This window comes from Mastacembelus armatus, chromosome 18, assembly GCF_900324485.2.
Source record: "Mastacembelus armatus chromosome 18, fMasArm1.2, whole genome shotgun sequence".
NCBI lineage: Eukaryota > Metazoa > Chordata > Actinopteri > Synbranchiformes > Mastacembelidae > Mastacembelus > Mastacembelus armatus.
In genome coordinates, this window is record NC_046650.1 from 18,037,925 (window position 1) to 18,063,763 (window position 25,839).

The window sequence follows — 25,839 nt, forward strand, 5'->3', positions numbered from 1 at the left end:
TTACTAGTACAATCCAAATACTTACAGTATATTACACTATATTAATACTGCGTTAAAAGTAAAAATACTGCATTCACAGTTCTTCCACAGTACAAAAGTATTAACAGCAAAACTTCTGTAAAATAAAATAAACAAACGAATTAAAGTTAAAAAGTTTCCGACAGTTCTTTTAAAAACACAAATACTTTTATTGATTAAGATCCATCACCACCCGCAGTGGGCGGAGCCTGGACCGGGGGGCGGAGCGACTCTGGCTCCGGGGCTGACGGCGCTCCTCCGTCACGGGGACGCGCCCGCACTCACACGCACACCCCGCGGCGCGGCCAGGCCACCGGCCAGCCTCTCTCCCCCCTCTCTTCTCTTTCCTTTTCCTTTTCTTCCAACTCAGATTCCCGTTAAAACTCCCGGTTTACCGTTAAACTGCCCCCCCCCACGGCCCGCAGCAGGAGCGGCCTTCACCGGACCGGACTAACAACCGGATCACCGACTTTGAGCCGGACTTGCCGTGATTCAGCGCCCAGACGGGCCTCCGCTCCCCCGCCGCTTCCGTCACTTTGAGTTCCGTTAAAACTTTTTCCACCGAGAACGGTACCGGACAGTGACGTCATCCCCGCCGATCAGCCGTTACACCGGAGGACACCGCGTTCGTGCGTGTCTCAACTTTCTTCACGGAGTGACACACAGCAGCGCCCCCACCCAACTGTCTGTGTGCCCCGGTACCGACAGGGCCCGGACCACGACCAGGACCGGGACCGGGACCAAGAGCACGGCCTGTGTGCCGGCTGCTCGTTTGCTTGTTTCTTATTTTGTTTTCTGAACGGAAACATGGGGACGGTGTGAACCGGTCGGCGCGTGGCTTCCACGAGACTTGCGGTTTCGTCTGGTCCGGTAGAGGTGAGTCCCCCCCCCCCCCTCCTGTTGTATAATTGTACTTCAGTCAACACTAATATTAACTACACTGTCATTACATGTTGTTCACAGCACAAACAACAACAGGTGCTAATAAACATGGAAACAGTAAAGTACATAGATATAAAAGAGTCAACTTGGTATTTATACTGATAACCAGAGGAGTGTTGTGTACTTTATGTTGTTGTTGTTTGTTAATGTTGTGTAGTTGGATGCAGTTTGTTTACACAGGGAGTCATCAGGTCTAAAAGTCCCTGCAGACACTGAACCTGGTCCAGCTCAAACACACACTAGACAAACACTGGCGTCCCCTCAGGTACAGTACAGGTGTATCGGCACCTTCATTGAACTGTACTGGAGTTATTGTACTCAGGTGTAGTATTACTACACTGTCTTGTGCTTTATACCAGTATCAGTACTGAAGTATTGATTAATTGGCCGATCATTTTCTTGGTGTTTCCGAAGAGAAGCGGTTCAGTTTGCACCGACAGGAACCAGAGACAAACAGAAACTGGTCACACTGGAGGAGCAGGGAAAAGTAAACAGTGTTTGATCAGCTGGAAATGAACATTTTCTCCCTGCAGCAGTAAAAATACTTCAAACACACCGCACCAAACTGAGTACTCATATAAATATATGTGTATTTCATGAACCAGAGTCTCCATCATCATTCAAACCAACACCAGCACCATTTGAATGGTCCACCTGGGTGGACACATATCAGTCCAAAAACCAGGAGTGTGACCCTCCCATCACTAATGTTGTTTACTGTTGGAACAGGAAGTAAACAAAGTGCTCACAAATAATGCAGAGTCTCCTGCTGTCCCTGAAGCGGCTCTCTGCAGGCATCTCGTCTATCTGAGTGTGTGTGTGTTGTGTATTTTTAGCTGCTTGTTGTTTGGTTCCGGCTCTGATGTTATTAAGCAACGCCCCAAATCTGTTAACGCTGGAGTCAGAGTCGCCTCCTCCATAATGACAGGCCTCTGGACTCTGACACCTCCTCCAGGCGAGGAATGCTGACACCTGTTAGCGCTCAGGCTAGTGCGTCTCAATGGAAACATGGGTTAGCATCCAGCTCTGTAGCCTCCTCTGACAACATCAGGACGTTTTACAACACAGTAAAACCTCATCGTCCAGTTTCCACCCAGCAAACATCTGGTGACGACAGAAACATCATAGAATAAAATCTAACGCTATAATGCTGCTGAAAACCATCCCAGAATTTCCTGCTGCATGTGAAGGGAGCACGTGGCCATGGTCACATGAGCAGACGGTGAGACTCAGACTCAGACTCAGACTCACTCAGAGTGAAATGTTCTTCACAAACTGGGCGTCGGGTCGAACTGATTTCTGTTTTTAGCTCCACCATAGGAAGGGCTCAGTGTGTGTGTGTGTGTGTGTGTGTGGTATGAAGACCATTCATTATCACATTCCTGCCCAGAGGCCTGCACATGGGAACTAACTCTGGTCTCTGTGGGGGAAAACGGCAGCGTTGTAGGTCAAACATGAAGCATCTTCATCAGAAAAATTCTGTTGTTTGACTCGTTACTGTGGAGAGTTTGAGTCTGCTCTGTGATGGAAGTACAGTTACTCAAGTACAGTACTTTAGTCCAGGTATTAGTACTTTACCTGAGTATTTGCATGTTGTGCTACTTCATCCTTGAACTTCAGTACATGTCAGAGTCAAACCTTGGACTTTTTCCTGCTCTACATTTAGTTAACGTCAGCTACCCAGCGGTATATAAAGTACTTCAAATTAGAAGTATATAAGGTAGTTAACGTCGGCTACCCAGCGGTATATAAAGTACTTCAAATTAGAAGTATATAAGGTAGTTAACGTCGGCTACCCAGCGGTACATAAAGTACTTCAAATTAGAAGTATATAAGGTAGTTAACGTCGGCTACCCAGCGGTACATAAAGTACTTCAAATTAGAAGTATATAAGGTAGTTAACGTCGGCTACCCAGCGGTACATAAAGTACTTCAAATTAGAAGTATATAAGGTAGTTAACGTCGGCTACCCAGCGGTACATAAAGTACTTCAAATTAGAAGTATATAAGGTAGTTAACGTCGGCTACCCAGCGGTACATAAAGTACTTCAAATTAGAAGTATATAAGGTAGTTAACGTCGGCTACCCAGCGGTACATAAAGTACTTCAAATTAGAAGTATATAAGGTAGTTAACGTCAGCTACCCAGCAGTATATAAAGTACTTCAAATTAGAAGTATATAAGGTAGTTAACGTCAGCTACCCGGCGGTATATAAAGTACTTCAAATTAGAAGTATATAAGGTAGTTAACGTCAGCTACCCAGCGGTATATAAAGTACTTCAAATTAGAAGTATATAAGGTAGTTAACGTCAGCTACCCGGCGGTATATAAAGTACTTCAAATTAGAAGTATATAAGGTAGTTAACATCAGCTCCAACATTAAAGTGATCAACACAAGAATCATCAATAATTAGAATCCAATAATGTCAGATCCATTCATGTGAAATGGGCCATTCTGCACAGTGAGTACTTATACTTTGGATACTTCAAGTACATTTGGATGCTGGTACTTTTGGACTTTTACTGCAGTAACATTTGGAATGCAGGACTTTTACTGGGAACAGATGAGTTGTACTCTGGTATTCCCACTGTTACTGCAGTAAAGGATGGCAGTATTTCTTCTTCCACCTCTGGAAGTGAGTGTGTGTTTTCCGATGTGCCAGCTGGAGCAGCAGGAAGCAGCAGAGCCGTGTGTGTTTGCTGTGTCAACACAGCTCAGAGTCAGGAACCCAGAGAACAGAAACAAGATGGTGGACACAGATACTGATTGTACTCTAATCTTATTGTGTGTCTAGGTGAGCGAGCAGCCCACATACCACAGAGGCTGACATCACTCCGCAGGCATCCAACACACACACACACACACACACACACACGCACACGCACACAGTATGGTGGAACAGGCCAAACGAACCAGCTGTTTAAACACACCGTTAGCGCACACACACACACACACACACACACACACAGACGGAGAACACATCGGTTCTTCCAGTTTCAAAGAAAAGCTCCTGTCGGTGTCGTCGGCTCAGCTTTGCTCCCGCAGCTCAAACCAGCTGCAGGGTTTGTCGGCCGACTGGCAGGAATTACACAACACAGAGGCAGGAATGTGGAAACAGAGGTAACCCAACTCTGCTGACACACACTGTAAGAATCCACCTCGGTTTTCGCCTCATCTGCCTGAGAGATGAGAACAGGGCCGATGTGGAGCTAACACCAGCAGCACAGTGCAAAGACACGTTAACCCCTCACTGCCCTGGGTCAAACCGTAACGTCACACATTTAGTTCAAGTACTGCAGTAACAGTAGAAATACCACAAAGTACAAATCCTCTGTTCCAGGTAAAAGTCCTGCATTCCAAATGTTACTGCAGTAAAAGTCCAAAAGTACCATTATTGATGGATTATTGTGTTGATCACTTGAGCTGGTAAAGGTGGAGCCAGGGAAGTCTGGACTCGAGCTGCTGGACCAGGTGTGACTGTGGTCGGTGTGGCTGCTGCTGCATTTGTTTATTTTTACATGAGCATCCTGGGTGTGTCGTCTTGGTTAAGACTCTGTCTCATTTTTAAAGCTCAGTCTTTTCCTAAACCTGCTGCTCAGTGTAGTGTTTATCAGACAACGGGGAGGAAACATGTCCGGGACTAATGAATCCACACGTAGTCTCCAGTGAGTGTCCAGCTGTGTCAGACGTGTGAGGCCTGAATTACAGAGCAGCTGATTACCACGGATCAATAACATGATCACATCCCCTTTGTTCTTGGTCATGACTGGGCAGAGAGCGTCTGATTGATGACTGATAGGTGGATCAATAAGGTCACCGGTGATATGTTGTTCTTCTTCATTGGTTAATCAATCATTGATTTTCTGCTGCTGCTTATCAGAGTCCTGACATGCAGAGAAGAGACAATGAACTTCAGGGCACAGATAAGTGAAGGGCCCCAACCATGACCCTGTAGTGGCCCCCAGACCGAGGGTCACACAAAAACATGCTGGTGCTTTATTTGTGGCAATGTGTGATGATTTTACGTCATTTTCAGTCGCTTTATGGTTGTTTTGAGTCCCTGTTGTTGTTTTGTGTCTTAGTCTTTAAGTCTCTTTGACTCCTCGGGCCCCTGGGCCCTACAGTCAGAAGTAAACAAGTCCAGGTTGGTTCATTGATTAATGACATAATTACAGATTACTGAGGAACAAATACGTGGCGTATAAATCGGTGCAGTGTGTCACTAATCCTCGGTGTTACAACGCAGATGAAGGTTTTTCTGCAGAAACTGTGACACAGACTCAGAAACTGTACCTGACAAAGTGTTTTCCCACGAGAACCAGACCGTTCAGTGTGTTCAAAGGCCTGAGGCCTGGGCGTTCGACATAGACTGACAAGGACAAAGAGAGAGGGAGACATTCAACAGGAAGGAAATAAAAGAGACAATGGGACCAAAAAAAAAGAAAATAAACGATGAAAATGAGACAGCTGTGGTTTCCATGGCGACGAGGAAAGACAAAACAGAAGACGGGAATGTGACAGGGGAGAGAAAATGTGGGAAGATGAGGAGCGAAGAGGAGGAGTGGTCAGGGAGCTGTGAGGAAAAGAGCTGAGAAGAGAGGAGGTGAAAGAGGATAAACAGAGAAGTAAAAGAGAAAAGAGGGAGGGAGGAAAGGAGAGAAGGAAAAGGGAGGAGGATAGAGGATGAGAAGGGAGGAGAGGAAAATCCAGGAGTGGAAAACAGAGGACGGAAAAGGCAGGATGAGAGAAACCAAGCTGGTTAAAGTGAAGGGAGGGAGTGTTGGGAGAAAACAGGAGGAGAAAATTGGTTTGGATGGAGAGAGATGAAAAAGGGCTCAGGTTACACTGTTGGTTTCTCAGAGCCTCATCTCAAGCTGTTGTCACGGCAACAAGTCCCTAAACCCATACCTGTACAAATGCAGGTCCAGGATGTTTTATGAACACGCAGAAATCCAATAGGATGTCTCGGTGTAACACACCTAACACACCTTTCAAAGCTCTGCTTACCGTGCTCTCTGATTGGCCGTCCTCAGGTGGGGTGGGCGGAGCTGAGTGATGGCTGGTGCGTCAGTGAAGGTGGCGGTGCGAGTCCGCCCGTTCAACTCCAGAGAGACGGGACGCAACGCCAAGTGTGTGATCCAGATGCAGGGAAACACCACCTGTAAGACACACACACACACACACACACACACAGACTTACTGCTATTACAGAATATATTGGACTTTATTCTTCAGACTGTGTCACTGCACAGTAAACAAATAATGTTTATTCAGAAAAACAAATCCCTGCTGTTTTACTTGAAGAACAGGCGTCTTCCCTGCTGCAGTAGGCTGGAGGTGTGCGTGGGTTAAATCAGGCCTCAGCAGTCCCATCATGTGACCTCTGAACCTGCTATTTAAACTCACACACACCATCACAGACAGCGTTTATTAATAGACTCTGCTGCAACACCCTGGGCTTTAGCAGCTGCCAGCCTGCACACAGATATTTATACGCTGAACTTGTTAATGATCGACGTGTTCAGACGCATTTTTCTGCTGAAAGTTGTGGTCAGTGGTCACATGCACATTTCTCCTGGACACACATCTGAGGGCTGTGTTAAAACCAGAAGGCGTCTACATACTTCTGGCCACATTGTGTATCATACAAAGTGGGTGTATAAGGTGTGTGATGACTCTGCTCTGTCGTCCTGTCTCTCCAGGCATCTCCAACCCCAAACAGACCAAAGATGGAGCCAAGAACTTCACCTTCGACTACTCCTACTGGTCCCACACAACGGTGATCACTCCAACACCTACCACACCTGGAAACACACTCTCGGTGTCGTAGAAACAGCAGTAACCCAGGTGTGTGTTTGTGCTTCTGCAGGCTGAGGATCCCGCCTTTGCTTCTCAGACGCAGGTGTATAAGGACATCGGAGAGGAGATGCTGCTGCACGCCTTCGAAGGTAAAACAGAACTGTCTCTCAGTCAGTCAGTCAGTCAGTCAGTCAGTCAGTCAGTCAGTCAGTCACATTATTGCTGTTGTGTTCCAGGATACAACGTTTGCATTTTTGCGTACGGACAGACGGGTGCAGGGAAGAGCTACACCATGATGGGCAAACAGGAGCCTGGACAGGAAGGCATCATACCTCAGGTGAGACACGCTGGACTCCTGCCTCTGTGTGAAGGAAGGAAAACACACTTAATTCAACATCCACTCCTTAAGGAGAAGTTAAACCGCTCTGAATCGGCTGTTGAGCTGCTAAAATGTGGAACACAAACGGTTAAATAACTTTTCTTGTCTCGTGACATCGTCTTACCTGGTTTAGCTCTCGCTCCGGGAATGTGGTTGGACGTGTGAAGCAGCAGATCAGTCGTTGATTTTTGGACCTGATGTGTAGTTGGATTTTTTAAGGGTCTGACCTGTGCCCCTTTGTCTGTCTGTGTTTAGTTGTGTGAGGACTTGTTCCAGAGAACAGGAGAAAACAGAGATCCGGACCTGACCTACTCTGTGGAGGTAAACTTGGCCTGGTCGCATCATTCTCATCGACCCATTTGGTGATTTGGTTGGATAAAAGCTGTCTCCTCCACCTCCAGGTGTCCTACATGGAGATCTACTGTGAGCGGGTTCGGGACCTGCTGAACCCAATGTCCCAGGGAACTCTGCGGGTGCGGGAGCATCCCATCCTGGGCCCGTACGTGGAGGACCTGTCCAAACTAGCTGTGACCGGATTCCCTGACATCCGGGACCTGATGGACGTGGGGAACAAAGCGAGGTCGGTGACCCAGCACCAACATAGTTCCACATATGTGTCTGAACACGATTGAAACCAGGCCTTACTGTCAGTGATCGATCATTTACGGGTGGGTATTGATTACAGGACTGTTGCAGCCACAAACATGAACGAGACGTCATCCAGGTCACATGCCGTGTTCACCATCGTCTTCACCCAGAAACGGCGAGACCAGATGACCAGCCTGGACACGGAGAAGGTCTGAGCATGTTCAGTCTTTGTCACAGGTTTAATCAGGATTCTGATCCCAACCAAAAGCTGAAACTGAACTTTGTCTTCAGGTCAGTAAGATCAGTCTGGTCGACCTGGCCGGAAGCGAGCGAGCGGACTCTTCGGGGGCAAAGGGCACCAGGCTCAAGGTCAGATCTTCACTAAAGTCCCAGTCGTGGTCCTTAAAGTTTCCTCATCCAGTTCCCATGTATTTACTGTCACAAGCTGTTTGTTCACTGAGCTTTTCTTCAACACAGGAAGGAGCAAACATCAACAAATCTCTAACCACGTTAGGAAAAGTGATATCAGCTCTGGCTGAGATGGTAGGCACATACTTTATACGGATTCATTAATAATTCATTACATTTTTAGTTTCAGTAGATGATTCTGTCCACGAGGTAAATGACTGTTTGTCTCTGCAGCAGAGCAATAAGAAGAGAAAAAGTGACTTTATTCCCTACAGAGACTCTGTTCTCACCTGGCTGCTGAAGGAGAACCTGGGTAAGTCCAACCAGCACTCAGACCAGTAATATTGCAGTAATACAGGACAGGCTGTCTTGCAATAAACAGTACTGGGAGTAATGCTAATTCGCAGGATTTTGAGAAGGAGTAACTGATCTAGTACTATAGCAGCTTTACAAACAGTAGAAGTACTAATGACTATAGTACCAACAGCAACAGTAGCGTTAATAGACCACAAATATGTTACTACATTCAGCACAAATGGTAGTCACATTAAAGTTGTGATGTGGTTTGTTTCAGGAGGAAACTCTCGGACGGCCATGATTGCTGCTCTAAGTCCTGCTGACATCAACTACGAAGAAACACTGAGCACTCTGAGGTCAGACATCGATGTGTGCCGACCGTAATCTCTGTCGTTTCATCACGCATCCTTTTAGATCTAATCTAATCTGGATCTGTCCAGTTTAATCTGACTCAGTCTGATGTGGTCCAGGTATGCCGACCGTGCCAAACAGATTCGTTGTCACGCTGTGATCAATGAAGATCCAAACGCCAAACTGATCAGAGAGCTGAAGGCCGAGGTGGAACGACTGAGAAACCTGCTGTTCTCCCAGGGCCTGCAGGAGCTGCTAGGCAGCGCTGGTATATACACGTTTTATACTGGTATACACGCAGTATACTGCCCTCACACTGGTATATACACGTTTTATACTGGTATACACGCAGTATACTGCCCACACACTGGTATATACACGTTTTATACTGGTATACACGCAGTATACTGCCCACACACTGGTATACACGTTTTATACTGGTATACACGCAGTATACTGCCCACACACTGGTATATACACGTTTTATACTGGTATACACGCAGTATACTGCCCTCACACTGGTATATACACGTTTTATACTGGTATACACGCAGTATACTGCCCACACACTGGTATATACACGTTTTATACTGGTATACACGCAGTATACTGCCCACACGCTGGTATATACACGTTTTATACTGGTATACACGCAGTATACTGCCCACACACTGGTATATACACGTTTTATACTGGTATACACGCAGTATACTGCCCTCACACTGGTATATACACGTTTTATACTGGTATACACGCAGTATACTGCCCACACACTGGTATATACACGTTTTATACTGGTATACACGCAGTATACTGCCCACACACTGGTATATACACGTTTTATACTGGTATACACGCAGTATACTGCCCACACACTGGTATATACACGTTTTATACTGATATACACGCATTATACTGCCCATAACACACTGTTTTATACTGTGCTGATAAACTGTATTTCATGTATGTGTTTACTTGGACATGGTATGTGTGGAATGTCAATGTGCAGTATGTTTGGAAGTAAGTGCAGACAACTGCAGCTGTGTGTGTGTGTGTGTGTGTGTGTGTGTGTGTGTGCGCATGTATCGACAGGCCCTTCTTCATACCCAGGATAGCAAACATTGCTGCTTGTTAAAACATGAAACCTGACTCTGTGTCTTACAGTCAACAACAACAACAACGGTCCCACTGTTGCTGCTGATCTGTCCCTCTCCCAACTGCTGCTGGCCCCCACAGCCAATGGGGTCGCACCTGAGGATGGCTCCGCCCCTCCAAGTGAGTCTCACAGACAAAGAAGAGCCTGAACGATACAGCATATACACCATATATCCTGTGGTCACAGTTACATTTCCTTCACAAAGTGTCATTTTGTTCACGTCCAGGTGGGCAGGATGAGCCTGTGTCTGCAGGTGACGTACCTGCTGACCCCAACCACCTGACCGAGGAGGGCGAGGAAGGAGAGGAGGCGGTCGCCACGGAGACCATCAGTAAAGAGGAAGCAGCTGAGAGACTGCTGGTAGGATCAGATGCTCCTCCATAAAACCTGATCAATGCAGATTCTCAGAACCACCTTCAGTGAAACTCACAGTGTCCAGGAAAAACATTGTTTCTCATGAATAAATCCAAAAAGATGCTTCTTATCTGTACAGAACTTCATTCAGAATCCTTCTGTTCTTAAGCTACAGGATACAGACCTTAAACTGCACATCACACATTGACTTATACTAATTTACTCCAAAGCATTATGGGGACTGTAGTTCCAAAACATAGACAAAGCCAGAGATGACTAATATGAGTGACAGAATGAATGAATACTCACAGTGTCAGACTGATGTCTTCGTGTCTGTGTTGCAGGAAACGGAGAAAATCATCGCTGAACTAAACGAGACCTGGGAGGAGAAACTAAGAAAAACTGAATCTATTCGTCTGGAGAGGTAGTTTCATGCTGGATCAGATGACGTTTAGCTTGAGCTGCAGTTTTGGGATTTCAAAAATTGTTATTTGGTAATTTAGATAAAAATTGTCTGGTTGTTGTTCTGCTGACGGCACCTGAACGCAGCATGAACACGACAGAATTTAAGTTTTGTGGGAAAGTGATGAACATGACGACTCAGGTCAGTAACCAAACCTCTCTCTCTCTCTCTCTCTGTGTCGGTGTCTCTCGCCCAGAGAGGCCCTGCTGGCGGAGATGGGCGTGTCCATTAAAGAAGATGGAGGAACGCTGGGCGTCTTCTCTCCTAAAGGAGTGAGTCTCAGTCTGTCTCAGATGGAGTTAGATTAGCAGCTGCTGCTGTTGTGATTCATGAACATGTGACTGATGTGTTTCTGTGGTGCAGACTCCTCACCTGGTCAACCTGAACGAAGACCCTCTGATGTCAGAGTGTCTCCTCTACTACATTAAAGAAGGCTTCACCAGGTCGGTCGCCGTTTCTCTTCAGCTCTTTTCAAGTCCACAAACATGTAGCAGGCCCAGTTTCAGCTGTAGAAGTATTCAGATCCTAACAGTACGAATATTATAGTACAGTGAACGTCCTGCGGGTACATCAGTACTCAGTATCATAGACACAGTACATCAGTGACTAATGGTAACATATTAATGAGATACACAAACATCATCTATACAGTAAAACAGAGTAGAAGAAAAAAGAAAGTGACTAAAACCTGATTGAATAAAGAGGTTTTCATGTGTTTGCAGTCCAGTTACATAAACACACAGCTGTAACTGCAGCAGGTTGAATATACAGTGGATATACTACGGTGTAAAAAGTACACAAGTATAATCAGGAAAATGTACTTAAAGTTTCCAAAGTAACTAAAGCTCTCAGAGTCATAGAAGAGTAAAAGTACAATAGACTGAAAATAGAACTGATGTTTTTGTTTTTGTGTGTGTGTGTGTGTGTGTGTGTGTGTGTGTGTGTGTGTGTGTGTGTGTCAGGGTCGGGCAGCAGGACGTGGACATCAAACTGTCCGGTCACTTCATCAAAGAGATTCACTGTGTGTTTGTCAGCGAGACCAACGAGCAGGGAGAAGGTGAGACACTGACCGTGATTTACCTGAACACACCAGCACTGAAACGTGGACTGACCAGCTGAGTCCTGACCTGTTGAGTCCGTTTCGTGGTGTGAGTTAGTCTTTTCGCTGTAACATCCCTGTGCAGCTGTTGTCGTCCTGTCAGAGTGTGGCGTTAGGGCGCCCTCAGCTGGTCAGACTGCACAGCTGCAGCTCTCACATCTGGATCCACCAGATTGTAAAGTCTGTCTGCTGAAGTGACTTACACTCGATGGACAGGCAGCAGCTCAGTGTGTGTGTGTGTGTGTGTGTGTGTGTGTGTGCGTGTGTGTGTGCGCCATCACTGAATGACTCTCTCTCTTCTTCTCCTCCTGTATAAGCTGCCAGGAAGTCTGTCAGGTATCGTTCAACAGTCACTCTTACTAGTCATCGTGGCGACGTCACTTTCACCTTCACTCCCCTGCTTCCTGTGCCCCCCCCTACCACCACCACCACCACCCGTCCAGCTCTGTGTCTGACTGTGCATCCGTCAGCTGTGTGTTACTGTTTCACTGCCTGTGGTTCTGCTGCCCCTGACTTTGTTGAACTCTCCTCCTCCAGTGGTGGTGACTCTGGAGCCGCTGGTCGGAGCTGAGACGTACGTCAACGGGAAGCAGATCACTGAAGCCGTCGTCCTCAAACAAGGTGCGAGCGCTCAGGCCAAGTGTGTGTGTAAATTCTCTGGCGTCAGACTGGAGGTGGACTCTGACGTTCTGACTCCTTATTATGATGATGTTACTGTTGAGAAGAAAGAAGGAAAAGTAATTTTAAACGAGTTAAAACCTTAAAAACGTGCTGAATATATTCACCTCATCCCTGGCAGAGTATAAATACAACAGGTAGTGGAGGTGGAAAGGCTTTATAACGTCTGTCCATAGCAAGATGTTGTCGAGCAGCTACAGTGAAGTCGGTGTATAAACCTGGAATCTTAAATCTCTAATAAATAAACTCAAACATCACTGAGATTTCAAACTGTCACAACAGGAGAAACTTGACTTCTTAAAAAACCTCCTGCATCTGTAGAAAACTAACTGAAAACCGACTCTGTTGCTAGGCAACCGCATCGTGATGGGGAAGAACCACGTGTTTCGGTTCAACCACCCGGAGCAGGCGAGGCTGGAGCGGGAGCGCATCCTCCCGGCCGAGCAGCAGGGGGAGCCGGAGGACTGGAACTACGCCCAGAGGGAGCTGCTGGAGAAACAGGGCATTGACATCAAACTGGAGATGGAGAAGAGGTAGGAACAGGAAGACCCATCACAGTGTCAGCAAGAATGAAAGGAAAGGTGGACAAGACAGTGGTGAGACCAGCAATGTTGTCTGGTTTAGAGACAGTGGCACTGAGACAAAGACAGGAGGCAGAGCTGGAGGTAGCAGAGCTGAAGATGTTGAGGTTCTCTCTGGGAGTGACGAGGATGGATAGGATCAGGAATGAGGACATCAGAAGGACAGCTCATGTTAGATGGTTTGGAGAAAAAGCCAGGGAAGCCAGATTGAGATGGTTTGGACATGTTCAGAGGAGGGACAGTGAATACATTGGTAAAAGGATGCTGAGTTTAGAGCTGCCAGGAAGGAGGCCTAGAGGAAGACCAGAGAGGAGGTTCTTGGATGTAGTGAAGGAGGACATGAGGATAGTTGGTGTGGGTGAGGAGGATACAGAGGATAGGGTTAAATGGAGGCAGATGATTGGCTGTGGTGACCCCTGAAGGGAGCAGCCCAGAGGAGGAGAAGAAGAATAAGACAGTTAATTCATTGTTTTATATTACGATTAAATATTCAGACTGACAAAAACAAAAATGACGAACTAAAACTTTTGAACTCTGCTGATGGAAAATGAATCATGTAAAGACAACTGCTGTTTCAGTTTATACCTGTTGTCAGGTGTGACTGATAGCAGACAGTTGTATAGGTTAGTATACTGATTGATTGATTGATTGATTGATTGATTGATTGATTGGTTGGTTTGTATGTGTGTGTCTCTGTGTGTGTGTTACAGGCTGCAGGACATGGAGACTCAGTACCGTAAAGAGAAGGAGGAGGCTGATCAGCTGCTGGAGCAGCACAGGCTGGTACGTTTCAGTCGGTGGGTCTGATGTGAGCTCAGCTGCCAGTGGGTTTACTGTTGAACCTCAGTCAGTGAGTGTGTGTGTGTGTGTGTTCAGTACGCAGACAGCGACAGTGGGGACGACTCAGACAAACGCTCCTGTGAGGAGAGCTGGAAGCTGATCTCCTCCCTCAGAGAGAAACTACCTGCCAACAAGGTGCGTATACCTGTCAGTCCATCTGGTCTGAGGTTTTCATGCTGGTCTCAGTGGATCACAAGACACTGATCAAAACCTAAACACAGCTGTGACCGTAGGACGGTCTCTGCTGCCTGATACCTGCCTCACCTTATCGCCTCACCTGTCCGTGTCCAGGTGCAGTCCATAGTGAAGCGCTGTGGTCTGCCCAGCAGTGGGAAGAGGAGGGAGCCTCTGCGAGTCTACCAGATCCCTCAGAGGAGGAGGATCAGCAAAGACCCCAAACGGGTCACCATTGAAGACCTCCGCATGCAGGCCGTCAAAGAGATCTGCTATGAGGTCACACACACACACACAGTTTCTAGATTTAAAGGAACAGTTCAACATTTCAGAGAGTGGTTTAACTAAATGATCGTTTTAGACTTTTTCTTCCATGTCTCTGCAGATGTTTTTAATAAAAGGACAACACCTGTTTTCTTACAGACCTTAACGTGTCCCTCTGTGCCCCCCCTCTCACCCCCAGGTGGCTCTGGGAGATTTCCGTCACTCCCGTCAGGAGATCGAGGCGTTGTCCATCGTCAAGATGAAGGAGCTCTGCCGCATGTACGCCAAGAAGGACGCCAGCGAGAGGGACAGCTGGAGGGCCGTGGCCCAGGACGTGTGCGACACCGTGGGCATCGGGGAGGAGAAGAGCCCCCCCACGGAGGAGGGAGGCGGAGGAGGAGAGACTGGGGAGGGAGGAGAGAAAGGAAAAGTGTATGACCTAAAAGCTCACATCGATAAACTGACGGATATCCTGGAGGTGAGGGATGTTGTTAAAGGGACATTTGACTGTGTCTGTTTCATCAACAACTAAAGGATCAGGGTTTACACGATGTTTAAAAGACAGATCACAGTTTCCTGAAAAGTCTTAGTAAACACAGAACTCAGACAGACATAGGAAGCTCTACAACATCTTATATTAAATGTTTTTGGAGATGATTTGAGTAAAAACCTCCTGGAGAATCCTGAGCTCAAATTAGAGCTAGTTACATTTTTATTGGTTAATATCCATCAATGTCCTGCTGCTTATCCAGGTCATATATCACAGTAAATGTCTCCTGAACCACAGAGAGGACAGATTTTATATTAGATCATATTATTAGGAACTTGAGACAAACGTCTGAAAACATCTGGAAGCTGCACTAACGTCGTAACTCGACCTCAGACTTCTGAAAAAAGAGGCGACTCCTGACGAAACAAATGTCTCCAACTCTTCCAGGAGGTGAAGTTGCAGAACAACATGAAGGACGAAGAGATCAAAGCTCTGAGAGACAGAATGATCAAGATGGAGAGCATCATACCTGTTCAGGTGCGCTGACGCGTCACTTCCTGCTCCACCTGCCGATCGGTGGTCAGTAACTGAGATTTGACTCCTCCGTTTCCCTCTTGTTTCTAGGAAGACGACGTGAATGGCGAAGGGGGTGGGTCTTCTCAGAGAGATGGGGGTGGGGCCGGTGATGATCCCGGTCTGCCAGAGGTCAGAGTTCAGCGGCTGATGGAAGAGGACCCGGCGTTCAGGAGAGGACGCCTCCGCTGGCTGAAACAGGAACAGCAGCGAATCCTGAACCTGCAGCAGCAGAACATCACCAAGAAGCTGCGAGGACAGAACCAAAACCAAGGTGGAGAAAATCACACCAGGCCAATATTAATGACTGGCACGTGAAACTGGGGCTACTGGGAAACCATAGTAATGTGTAGACGGGGCCAGATTGATATATAAGTCTCTATCTAATATAATTGTGGAGGTGGAGAATGAAATCCTTACTGTTCTCCTTGATAATTTAACTAAACATGGACGGAGCATTTTAACGTGGTGTAATTTAAAGCCATGTCTGTAACAGACCTGGGCAGTTTGTCTGCTCATCCAAACAGCAGCTGATAATAATGAATCAAGGAAACAAATGCAGGCCCACTGCATATGTTGGTTTTAGCATGTTCCATTCATCAGATTAGTAAAAACACAATATTCTGTTTCAGCACTGAGCTAATAAAATTTAGTGAAGTGGAAAAACCTCCATTGTATATTTTATAACGGGGTATTAAAACGTCATTTTGCCTCCTGTCATGACTTTGTGTCCCTGCCCCCCACAGGTCAAAACGCCCCCACTGTTCCTGTTCATCTCCCAGGGACCGGACGCTTCATCCCTCCCCAGGAGTGTAAGCTCAAGTTCCCCTTCAAGAGTAACCCCGCCCATCGGTTGTCATGGGGACCAGCCAGCGCCGCCCTGCAGGCTCTGGGTCTGGGGGAGGCGGGAGGAGATGAGGGGGAGCAGAAGGAAAAGGGAGGAGGAGAAGGAGAGAGAGCGGAGGGTAAAAGTTCTCCTCCACCTCCTCCACCTGCTCTGTTGCCCCTCCCCTTCCAGGTTCCACCCCCTCGCATGCGCACCCCCAGCCCTCATCGTGCCTGGCAACAGCGTAACCAAGGCAACCAGGCTAACCAGGGGGGCTTCTACTACCATCACCAGGGCAACAACCAAAACAACCAGCATCGCTACCGCCGCAATTCTCTGGATAGCTCCACCCATGGCAACAGTAACTACGACAACGACCAGCATCATGGAGGGGGCGGTGGCGGTCACCAGGGCCGACCTAGACAGAGGAGGGGGGTGTCTCCCGGGCCAGGTGGGGAGAGAGGAGGAGGAAGAGGAGGCGGCGGAGGGAGGGACAGAGACGGAGGCTTTCATTATAATCAACACCAGCACCATCAGTACCTTCATCATCCCTACTACAACCCCCACAATGCACCATTCCAGCCAGGGCCTCACCCCAACTACCACAGCCTGCCTCGCTCTGCGGCTCCGCCCCTTCCTCCTGAGATGCTGCTGGGGGTGGGACCACCACAGGGGGGGTGGGGCTTCACCACCCCACCCAGGATGAGGCGGCAGTTCAGCGCACCGGACCTCAAAAACAACAAGGAAACCCCCATATGACCTCTGACCTCTGACAGCAGGGAGGTCTCTGATTGGCTGCTGGACACAGGGCAGCCATGATGCTGTAGAGAAGAGGCTGCGAGTGTGTGTGTTTGTGTGTGTGTGTTTGGGCACCTTCACTGATCGATGTTTCACACACCAGCTAACATCACACACACACTGCACCTCCAGTCCTGCTGTTCGTACATGTGTGGCTTCCTCCTAGCCCCGACCTTAGCACGGGTTAGCCGTTGCCATAGCAACACTGTTTCTAGTAAAAGTGGATTATCTTATTTTGTTGATTTTTTTTGGGGGGGGGGGTTGTTTGTTGGGCTGTTAAATATGTTTGAAGTTTATTACGTGGTGATTTAGTTTTATTGGTATTCTGGGCTCGATCAGTGGTTTATAACAAGGTGCCTTAAAGCTGAAGTGTTTGCTCCGATTACAGATGGACTCTGGGTGTTTGTACACAAACACATCTGAAATTTAGCTTCCCCCCTTTAGCTGCTGTTAGCCCAGGAGGCTAACTAGCCTGGGTCAGCCTGAGGTGCCTGTGTTAGCTTGGGCTAGTGTCCAGCTAGCCTGAGCGGGGAGCAATGGATGGCTATTTAGCTTTTCAGGCTAATAGGTTATGGATTAGCTTAGCTTAGCCTAGCCGTGGCAGCATTCAGGTTGTATGGGAATAATTTGTTTGTACTGCAATCACAATATCAAACTAAGATAATAATAAGCATTATTGTTATTCCTTTTATGTAAAACCAATATTTGAAGCTAACACTGATAAGAAAAGTACTTTTAAATGCAGCCATACACCTTCTTTTAGCTTCAACACACCAATTTCACACATTTTTAAATACCCCTCACCTACTTCTGCACTTTGACACATCATTGTCTCTTTCTGTTGTTACATCCGACAGGTTTTAAACACATTTCCAGTCATTTACCTCAGTTTTTCAACGTGAACTTTAACTTCACAGTCCGAGACGTTGAATCTTTTTTCTTGGACGGGTGCAGTGGGACATAATTACTGTATTTTGTCTGAAAAAGGCAAAGAAGAACTGCTGTTAGAATTAAAGCTCGACTGACCATCAGCCACTTTTTACAGATTGCACCCATTTTTGTTAGCGGATGATTAAATGTGATGGAAACGATCTCCACATAAGTTACTATGACAGACTGAGTTAAAAAACACACACACACACACACACACAGTTGAAACTTTTTACATGGAATCAAAAAGTTATATTTACGTCTCTCCCATGTGACCTGAATGCTGTGTCGCTGAGTGCTACAAACCAAAGAAAGCCGCTCTGCGGCGCCTCCTGCAGGACGGCCGCGAGCTGACGGACACTGCTGTACGGACAGATGGAGGGAAGAGACGTTAGAGCAGAAAGAGAAACCGCTCGGCTGTTTGAGACGAAGGTATGAGGACAGGTAGAGGAAGTGTTGAGGTTGTAAATGTTGAGACAGACTCGCATGTTGAACCTTTTTAAAGCGTTGTGTGTATATTTGAAGTGTATCCTGACTTACTTGTTTTTATGAAGATGAATCTATTTAAAAACAGGCTGCGACATATGAATCACAGTGAGTTCACTGTCTCTGGCAATCGTGGGAAATGTATTAAGTGATACCTGACAAGTGATGCCTCCTGGGAGATGTAGAGATACTGACCTATTTAACAGAAATGGGAGATAAAATGAGGGATTATAGTTAATGTAGGGCTGTGAAAGCAAGGAATCATGGGAAATGTAGGGTGAGACAGTTGGATAAGAGAAAGCAGATGAGATGGAAGAGTGAGACACTTAAAGAAATCTGAGATATGATAAGATTTGTTTTTGAAGTAGTAACAGACACTACATGTTCTGTGTGATGATAAAGGATGTGACAATGTTTAGGACTTTATGTTCACAGCAGTTGTGACAAAAAGGGGAATGAACTGCTGCCTTCCCGAGGCGTCAGGAAGCTGGAAATTGTGGCTTTTTTTACCAGCTTTAACATCAGTATCGTTCTTTTTTAAATTTAAGGCTGTAAAAAATTATTACTGTCATTATCAGTTAATTATCAGACAGAGAAAAATGCTCATCTTGAAATTAGCTGTTTCTGCTGAACATCAGAAGTTGATCTTCAACCTGCCACAAATTTCCAATATCCCATGTGCACCTGAACGCAAGCCTTGGTGCGTCTAGCCTGCCCCGAATGACGACATGTTCACTGCCTAAACCTGGCCCACAAAGAGCAAAGCATTGTGGGAGATGACAAGTGGAGCATGTTTGTGCTCGATGACTTTCAGACCTGCTCACAAAATGTCAGAACCAACCAATGGGAGCGCTCCCTCCCGAGGCACAGCTGGTCAGTGAGGGCGTCAACACAACAACTGACTGTGATTGGCCGGGGAAGCACGACATCAGCAGAATTTTATATTCGCCGTGTTTTGCTCTGCTGTCTCTGGAATCCACCAATCACAGGACAATCCTGCTGCCACCGCCGAGCTTGATGGAAAATGATGTTTCCTCTTTGTTTATGGTTTTAAATTTTTCTTTTTTTTTTTTAACTTTTATTTTCCAGCTGGGGGCGTCTGATCGGCTTTTTTTCTTTCTTTGTGTATTCGTTTGCGTCTGTATTTTAACCCAGCCCACATGTGGCTTTATGATGTCATCACTATTATTATTAATATAATCAGTGTCTTTAATATGGGCTCTTTGGGATGCTGCTAAAGGGAGCTTCTTCGCCCTCATGCAACCACCTGAGTGTGTTTTAGTGTGTGTGCGTGTGTTGGACGTCTGTGTGTGTGTTTCTGGCTTAATTTAGAATAATAATCAAAATTTTGTTTTACATCATTAAGCTGATTTTATTGTTTTTCTTCTAATTGTCTCTTTAGTTTAGTTTTTTTTTTTATTGTTGTTTTGGATGGGGGGCGTTGCCATAGCAACTGGGCCTGGCGGCACTCTGAGACATTCGAGGATTCCCCACCCATTTCCCCCTCCCCCTCCTCACCTATGCTCCAATCGCAGCCTCAGAGTCTGTGACATCACAGGACGATGGCACTGCAGGACATGTGTGTGGTGACATCATGGCCTAGCCCTCCTCCTATTGGCTCGGAGCGCCTCAGTTGATTTCATTTGATGTTGAGTTGTTGTGTCTGTTGTTGTTTTTGTTGTATCAGGAACCAATCTCAGGCTGTACCTGCAGACAACACGATGCCAATAAACTGACAAACAAAACACGACTCCCTTCCTGCTTTTCCCTCCACCAACGCTACAGTGGCTGAGAGGGTTCAAAGCCCTGACGGCTTCACTCTAAAAACACATTTACACATAATGACACACTGCAAATACCAGCGGCAGAAGAAGTACTCAGACCCTGCCTCAGATAAAGTATTACAAGCTAAATATACTTTAAGAATTAGGGTGTTGGTGTCGTTTTGCTCTTGTAGCTGTTTTTCCCATTTCACATTTCAGACTTTTGTCTCGTGAAATAGGACTTTAGATCTTTGGGTAAGTTGATAAGTTGTTTAAATGAGCCAACACCAGAGGTTGAGACTGGAAATCATGACAAGGACTTAACTTCTAAAATACCTTCACAGCCACAGATGCAGAATAAAACAAAAGCCAGTGTGTGTTAAGTGAAACATGAGAACCATGACTAATGGTCACATGTGAGTGGTGGCAGCAGGAGGCCTCAAACACGCAAATGAAGAACGACCTGAAGACACAGTGAGGAAGCTGATAAAGACAAAAGGGAAACATGCTCAGTGTGACAGAGTCCGATACCGACAGTCTCAGCTGGACTCAGGGTCTTATCACACTTCCTGCCGCAGCGCCTGTCGATCAAACCGCACAGACACAAACCGGACACTTACTCAGCTCCTCAGTTTCTCCTCACACCGACAGTCCTTCAGGAGCTCAGTCGCAATGCAGCGCTTTCTCATCCTGCTCGTCCACCTGTGTCACGTTGCTATGGTGACAGCGGTGGACGGTTGCCACAAAGACTGGGACAAGGACCACCGGCCGCGGGAGAACTGCACGGCGGCCGGCTACAGCGACATCCCGGTGGGATTCGAACCCACGACCAAGGTAACACCATGAAACACTGACAGCTGCTGCACAGAGACGACAGACAACAATGTCAAGTTTAGATGTAAAAGACGCTCCAGGAAAAAGTTATTGAAAAGAACTTTAGATTTCTGTCAAAGTACCTAGACATGATTTCTAAAGAGATGATTAATACTTTCCAGAAAAAAAATGATTTTATTATTTTTATTTCTGCAGAAATTTCTATTTAGGATATTTAAATAATAAGACAGCAGCTCAGCTGCAGGCTGCTGTCAGCCTGTCTTCAACCCTCTGCCGAGATAAATAACCTGCTTCATGCTGCTACACCACCACACTCTTATCATCATCCTGTCTGTACTGTGGAAAAGACAAACAAAAAATGTTGTTAAACATTAAAACAAACATTAAATGTGAGAAACTTTGAACTGGATGTTCAGTGTTTGACTGAACCAGTAACAGTTTGACAGGAAACCCTGCAGCTCTAAATGTCTTCTGCTCTCTCTGTCTTTAGGTTCTTTTGTTTCCCAGAAACCTGTTCTCCACTTTAACCTGGACCTCCTTCCAGCCTTTTAAAGAGATCTATGAGATCGACCTCACAGGCAACAAGGTTTCTGTCTGGATCATGATTATAAGACATATTATAATGTCATACCCTAGACCAGTTGCAGCCAGTTGATGTCGGAATTAACATGTTTCATTCTCAGGCTGCTAATTCTCACGGCCTTCTGTGCCCCCAGATTCCAGAGGTGACCCCCAGCGCCGGTCCGATCCTGCCCAGCCTCAGTGTCCTGCGACTGGGCTTGAACCGTCTGACATCCCTCTCTGATGGCTCCTTCTCAGCCTGTCCTGATCTCACTGAGCTCTACCTGGACAACAACGCCATCAACTCTCTGAGCGACCACACCTTCTCTGGACTCAGCAAACTGGAGGTCAACGTCTTAGCATGCTCACACCTTGACTCACTGCTGTTAGCAAAGAAAGATGCATGTGAACACAGCATCAGGACCTCAGAACAAATTCTATGAAGCTTGGCTTGTTACAAAGTTCAGATACGTAGTGTTCATTAGAAAGTCAGGCCGTCGGAAACTATTACTATTCTGGAAACTATTTCCAGAGCTAGAACCATGACTGAAAAAGTCTAAGAAGTTAGAATAAAATGTCAGAAAGTTATGGCATGTTAGTTTCGTACCGACACTAATAAATCCTTAATACTTTTACCTGTTTTCTTACCGACTGGCTGTTGCCTTCTAGATCCTGGACCTGTCAGCCAATCGCATCAAGGAGCTGCCCAAGCTCATGCTCCACCCTCTCCGAGTCATAGAAACTCTGTACCTGGAGAGCAACAAGGTGAGAAAACAAGCAAATGAGGTTTGAAGGTTTTTGAGCTCACAATCAGAAAAAGGCGGTTTAAACAAGGTCGCAGTAGATGTTTGCTTCTTTGCCTTGTGGGGGCGAAGGTTAGCAGAACATTCACATACACTTTCAATTTCAGATCAAAGTGATGCCAGACGATTGGTTCAGCCAGAAAGAAGAGGTGCCGTACCTCTACCTGTCAGACAATCCCTGGGCCTGCTCTTGTTCCCTTGGTTACTTGCGTAGATACCTTGATGACTACGAACTCAATGTTTACGTCCGGGACGGCCCGATCATCAGGAGCGACGCCGAGAGTGTAGTAAGTACCACAACAGTGATGGGCCTCCATACGCTTCAAAAATTTTCTTGTCTGAACATCCAACGGCATCTGAGACGGTTTTCCATTAAAATCAGGGACTGCAGGTGTGTGAGAACATTTTTTAAAGTGATCAAGTTTGTACTCGATCATATCTTACCCATCGTCAAAGTAGGATTTTCACTGCACCTACTTTTACCTTCAGATATGATTGAACTATACTTTGTACCAAACATACTGGAGCCTTTGGAGAAACCTAGAGTCAAAGGGCTGCACCATAACGTGTGTGATATCCTGTTTAAGATACATGTTTACATTTTTACAGGGATGCATTTTGACCTGCTGCAACTTATTTTTATGGTTCTTATCTGCCCTCAGGTTTGTGACTCTCCACAGTCACTCAAGAGTAAACCTGTTCTGAGTCTGGAAGAATTTGATCTGTGTTCACTGCCAACAGAACCAGGTCCAGAGGGGGACTTCTACGAGCCAGTACCGACCAGCCATCATTATTATATAAATACTCTGATCCCAGATACTCTTCATATTACTGCTCCTCCTCTTCTTCCTACTGCTCCTCTTCTTCCTCATATTACTGCTCCTCCTCTTCCTCTTACTACTTCTCCTCTTCCTCCTACTGCTCCTCATCTTCCTCCTACTACTACTTCTCTTCCTCCTACTGCTCCTCCTCTTCCTCCTACTTCTCTTCCTCCTACTGCTTCTCCTCTTCCCCCTACTACTTATCCTCCTTCTCCTACTGCTCCTCCTCTTCCTCCTACTACTTCTCCTCTTCCTCCTACTGCTCCTCCTCTTCCTCCTACTACTACTTCTCTTCCTCCTACTGCTCCTCCTCTTCCTCCTACTTCTCTTCCTCCTACTGCTTCTCCTCTTCCCCCTACTACTTATCCTCCTTCTCCTACTGCTCCTCCTCTTCCTCCTACTACTACTTCTCTTCCTCCTACTGCTCCTCCTCTTCCTCCCACCACTACAACTACAATGCTAGCAGTTACAAGGCTTGTGTATCACAGAGTAGTCACATGGTCCTGGTATCAAACCTTCACCAGTTTCATAGAATGGTCAGAGGTCAGAGAGGGAATTATCGGCGGGAGTCATCATGTTCTACCGACGGTCAGCCCCACAACCCAGAGTCCACCTTACATGACGACAACTGCACCAACTGAACTTCGTCCATCAACTGTAATGTCAAGAAAACAGAAAGTCCAGGTGGTCACGGCCCCCTTCACCACTGAAGAAACCTCCACACCGACCACGTCATGGGAGATCGGTACAGTTGTCGGAGGTAGAACTCAAGCTGTTGGAGCAGCACGAGTTTTCTGTTTTTGGCTGTTCGCCGGCTGCCTGCTGCTGTGCTTGGCATTGGCGGCGTGCATACTGACGACTTTGGCGAGGCTTATCGTCTGGTACAGGGGGGTGTACAAGCCACTGAGTGTGGTGGTGTCCAGAAGAGGAGGAGGTAGAGAGGGAGTGAGGCTGGTAACATACACCAGGAGGGAAGAGAAGGATGTAGCAGGGGGAGAAGGAGGAGTGAAGGCACTCTATCGCTCAGTTCTGTATGTTCATAGAGAGGAAGGAGAAGCTGAAGGGAGGGAGGCTGGAGGGAAGGAAAGCGAAGGGGGAAGAGAAAGCCTCCTTGTCAACCTGGCACCAACAGGAGGAGGAGGAGGTGCAACAAGAGAGGATGGAGAAACAGTAAGGAGGGAGGAGGGAGCAGTGTACAGGAAGACCCTGTACCGTGTGCTAAGCAAAGAGGAGGAAATAGAGGGATGGAGGGATGTGATGGAGGAGTGTCGGCTCCCTGCACAGGAGGGAGAAAGGAGGCCAAGGGGGAAAGATGGAGAGAGGAGTGGAGGTTTAGGTTCCAGGAAGCGCTACAGTCTGATTCTACGGGAGGAGAGAGAGGAGGTGGATGGAGGGAAGGAAGAGCTGGACTGGGTGGTTGGAGGGTGGGAAGTGAAAAGAGGAGAAGGTGCAAAGGAGGAGGAGCCCAGGAGCAGCTGGGGGGAGTGGCTGGCACAGTACTTACCCAGCATGCCCTGGGGGGTGACCCCGCCTCCTGAGGGTGAGGCAGCTCAGTGACAGTCAGATGAGAAGAAACGTGATTGGTCCATTTAACGTAACACAAACGAGTTCAAGTCGACAAAGTTCAGGTTAAAGAACAAACAGAACCAGCACCACATTTACAGTACGAAGATAATAATACTATGGCAGAACAAAGTACTACTACTAATACACAAACCCTTATTGTGTACATGTATCCATATATACTATGCTTGTATGGACACAGCACATATATATTATGAGCTGTGTCCATCATGTTCTAATTGTCTTTGTGTTTATTATCAGTGTGTCATAAATACTTGGATGAAACAATCTGAAACACACAGTACGAGTCGTGTATGTAAAGTACGTGTTCTGATAGTTCTGGTCGCAGTATTTGTATCACTTTAACAGGTAGATCTGTGGAACAAAGCTGTGCTGGTGTTTGTGCTCTGTTCTCTAAACATAAAACCATTTCAAGCAGCAGGTAGAAACATGAGAAGAGCTGTTAGACGTCAAACTGTGGATGAACAATAAATTCACTATATGTCAATATAACCAGTGATTACTGACCATCAGACACTTATTTTGAAAGAAAATATTAAACGTGGTTCTGATGTTTCTTTGGTTTACCATGAAACCCTGCAACGCCCTGTTACTGGTCAGCAACCACTGGAAAATGTCTCAAACCAGATCAGTCACCAATAAACCAAGTCCATGAACAGAGTCAGAGGAAAACTGCCTGATATTTTTGTGGAGCCAAAGACAAACAGCAACACAACTGGACATAAACGGGTAAAACACAAAGTGACCACAAACCAAAACCTTCCACCAGATGTTGACTGAACATCTGTAAACGCCACGCAGAACACGTGACACGTGACTGTTTTCCCGCCTGTTCCTGATCGATAACACTGATTGATCCTGCACTCAGGTCTGACAAAGAAACAAACACACCTGACAGATAGTCACCTTTTCCCGCCATGACGCTTCTTTTCAAAGATGGCGGAAGTGGTTCGGGAACGTCACGTCCACCGGCCAAT

General features: G+C 46.5%; 2 protein-coding genes across 2 annotated transcripts; both read left to right on the top strand.

The window, feature by feature from the left end:
- The first annotated feature begins 288 nt into the window (after nt 1–288).
- On the top strand, nt 289–20,243 carry kif1ca (kinesin family member 1C, a). Its single transcript, XM_026321837.2, has 28 exons — nt 289–894; nt 5,996–6,123; nt 6,665–6,741; nt 6,832–6,910; nt 6,998–7,098; nt 7,396–7,461; nt 7,542–7,720; nt 7,826–7,937; nt 8,020–8,097; nt 8,206–8,271; nt 8,371–8,449; nt 8,711–8,789; nt 8,904–9,052; nt 9,949–10,059; nt 10,167–10,300; nt 10,639–10,718; nt 10,954–11,029; nt 11,121–11,200; nt 11,720–11,814; nt 12,394–12,477; nt 12,887–13,067; nt 13,826–13,898; nt 13,992–14,090; nt 14,247–14,408; nt 14,593–14,871; nt 15,331–15,420; nt 15,508–15,730; nt 16,203–20,243. Exons 2-28 carry the CDS (start codon nt 6,018–6,020, stop codon nt 17,039–17,041), a joined length of 3,777 nt encoding a protein of 1,258 aa, XP_026177622.1. The 5' UTR covers nt 289–894; nt 5,996–6,017; the 3' UTR covers nt 17,042–20,243.
- A 642-nt stretch (nt 20,244–20,885) lies between these two features.
- On the top strand, nt 20,886–25,361 carry gp1ba (glycoprotein Ib platelet subunit alpha). The gene is made up of 7 exons (XM_026326349.2): nt 20,886–21,093; nt 21,584–21,679; nt 21,810–22,001; nt 22,324–22,419; nt 22,565–22,744; nt 23,120–23,300; nt 23,652–25,361. Exons 1-7 carry the CDS (start codon nt 20,932–20,934, stop codon nt 24,833–24,835), a joined length of 2,091 nt encoding a protein of 696 aa, XP_026182134.1. The 5' UTR covers nt 20,886–20,931; the 3' UTR covers nt 24,836–25,361.
- The last annotated feature ends 478 nt before the right edge of the window (nt 25,362–25,839 follow it).

What these genes read in the sequence shown, in the direction of transcription:
- kif1ca (XM_026321837.2), top strand. Translation starts at nt 6,018, where the DNA reads ATGGCTGGTGCGTCAGTGAAGGTGGCGGTGCGAGTCCGCCCGTTCAAC. An exon ending in GCTGCTGCACGCCTTCGAAG is followed by an intron (nt 6,911 to 6,997) that starts GTAAAACAGAAC and finishes GTTGTGTTCCAG; the next exon opens with GATACAACGTTTGCATTTTT. An exon ending in AGAAACTACCTGCCAACAAG is followed by an intron (nt 14,091 to 14,246) that starts GTGCGTATACCT and finishes GTCCGTGTCCAG; the next exon opens with GTGCAGTCCATAGTGAAGCG.
- gp1ba (XM_026326349.2), top strand. Translation starts at nt 20,932, where the DNA reads ATGCAGCGCTTTCTCATCCTGCTCGTCCACCTGTGTCACGTTGCTATG. An exon ending in GATTCGAACCCACGACCAAG is followed by an intron (nt 21,094 to 21,583) that starts GTAACACCATGA and finishes CTCTGTCTTTAG; the next exon opens with GTTCTTTTGTTTCCCAGAAA. An exon ending in TCATATTACTGCTCCTCCTC is followed by an intron (nt 23,301 to 23,651) that starts TTCTTCCTACTG and finishes CTTATCCTCCTT; the next exon opens with CTCCTACTGCTCCTCCTCTT.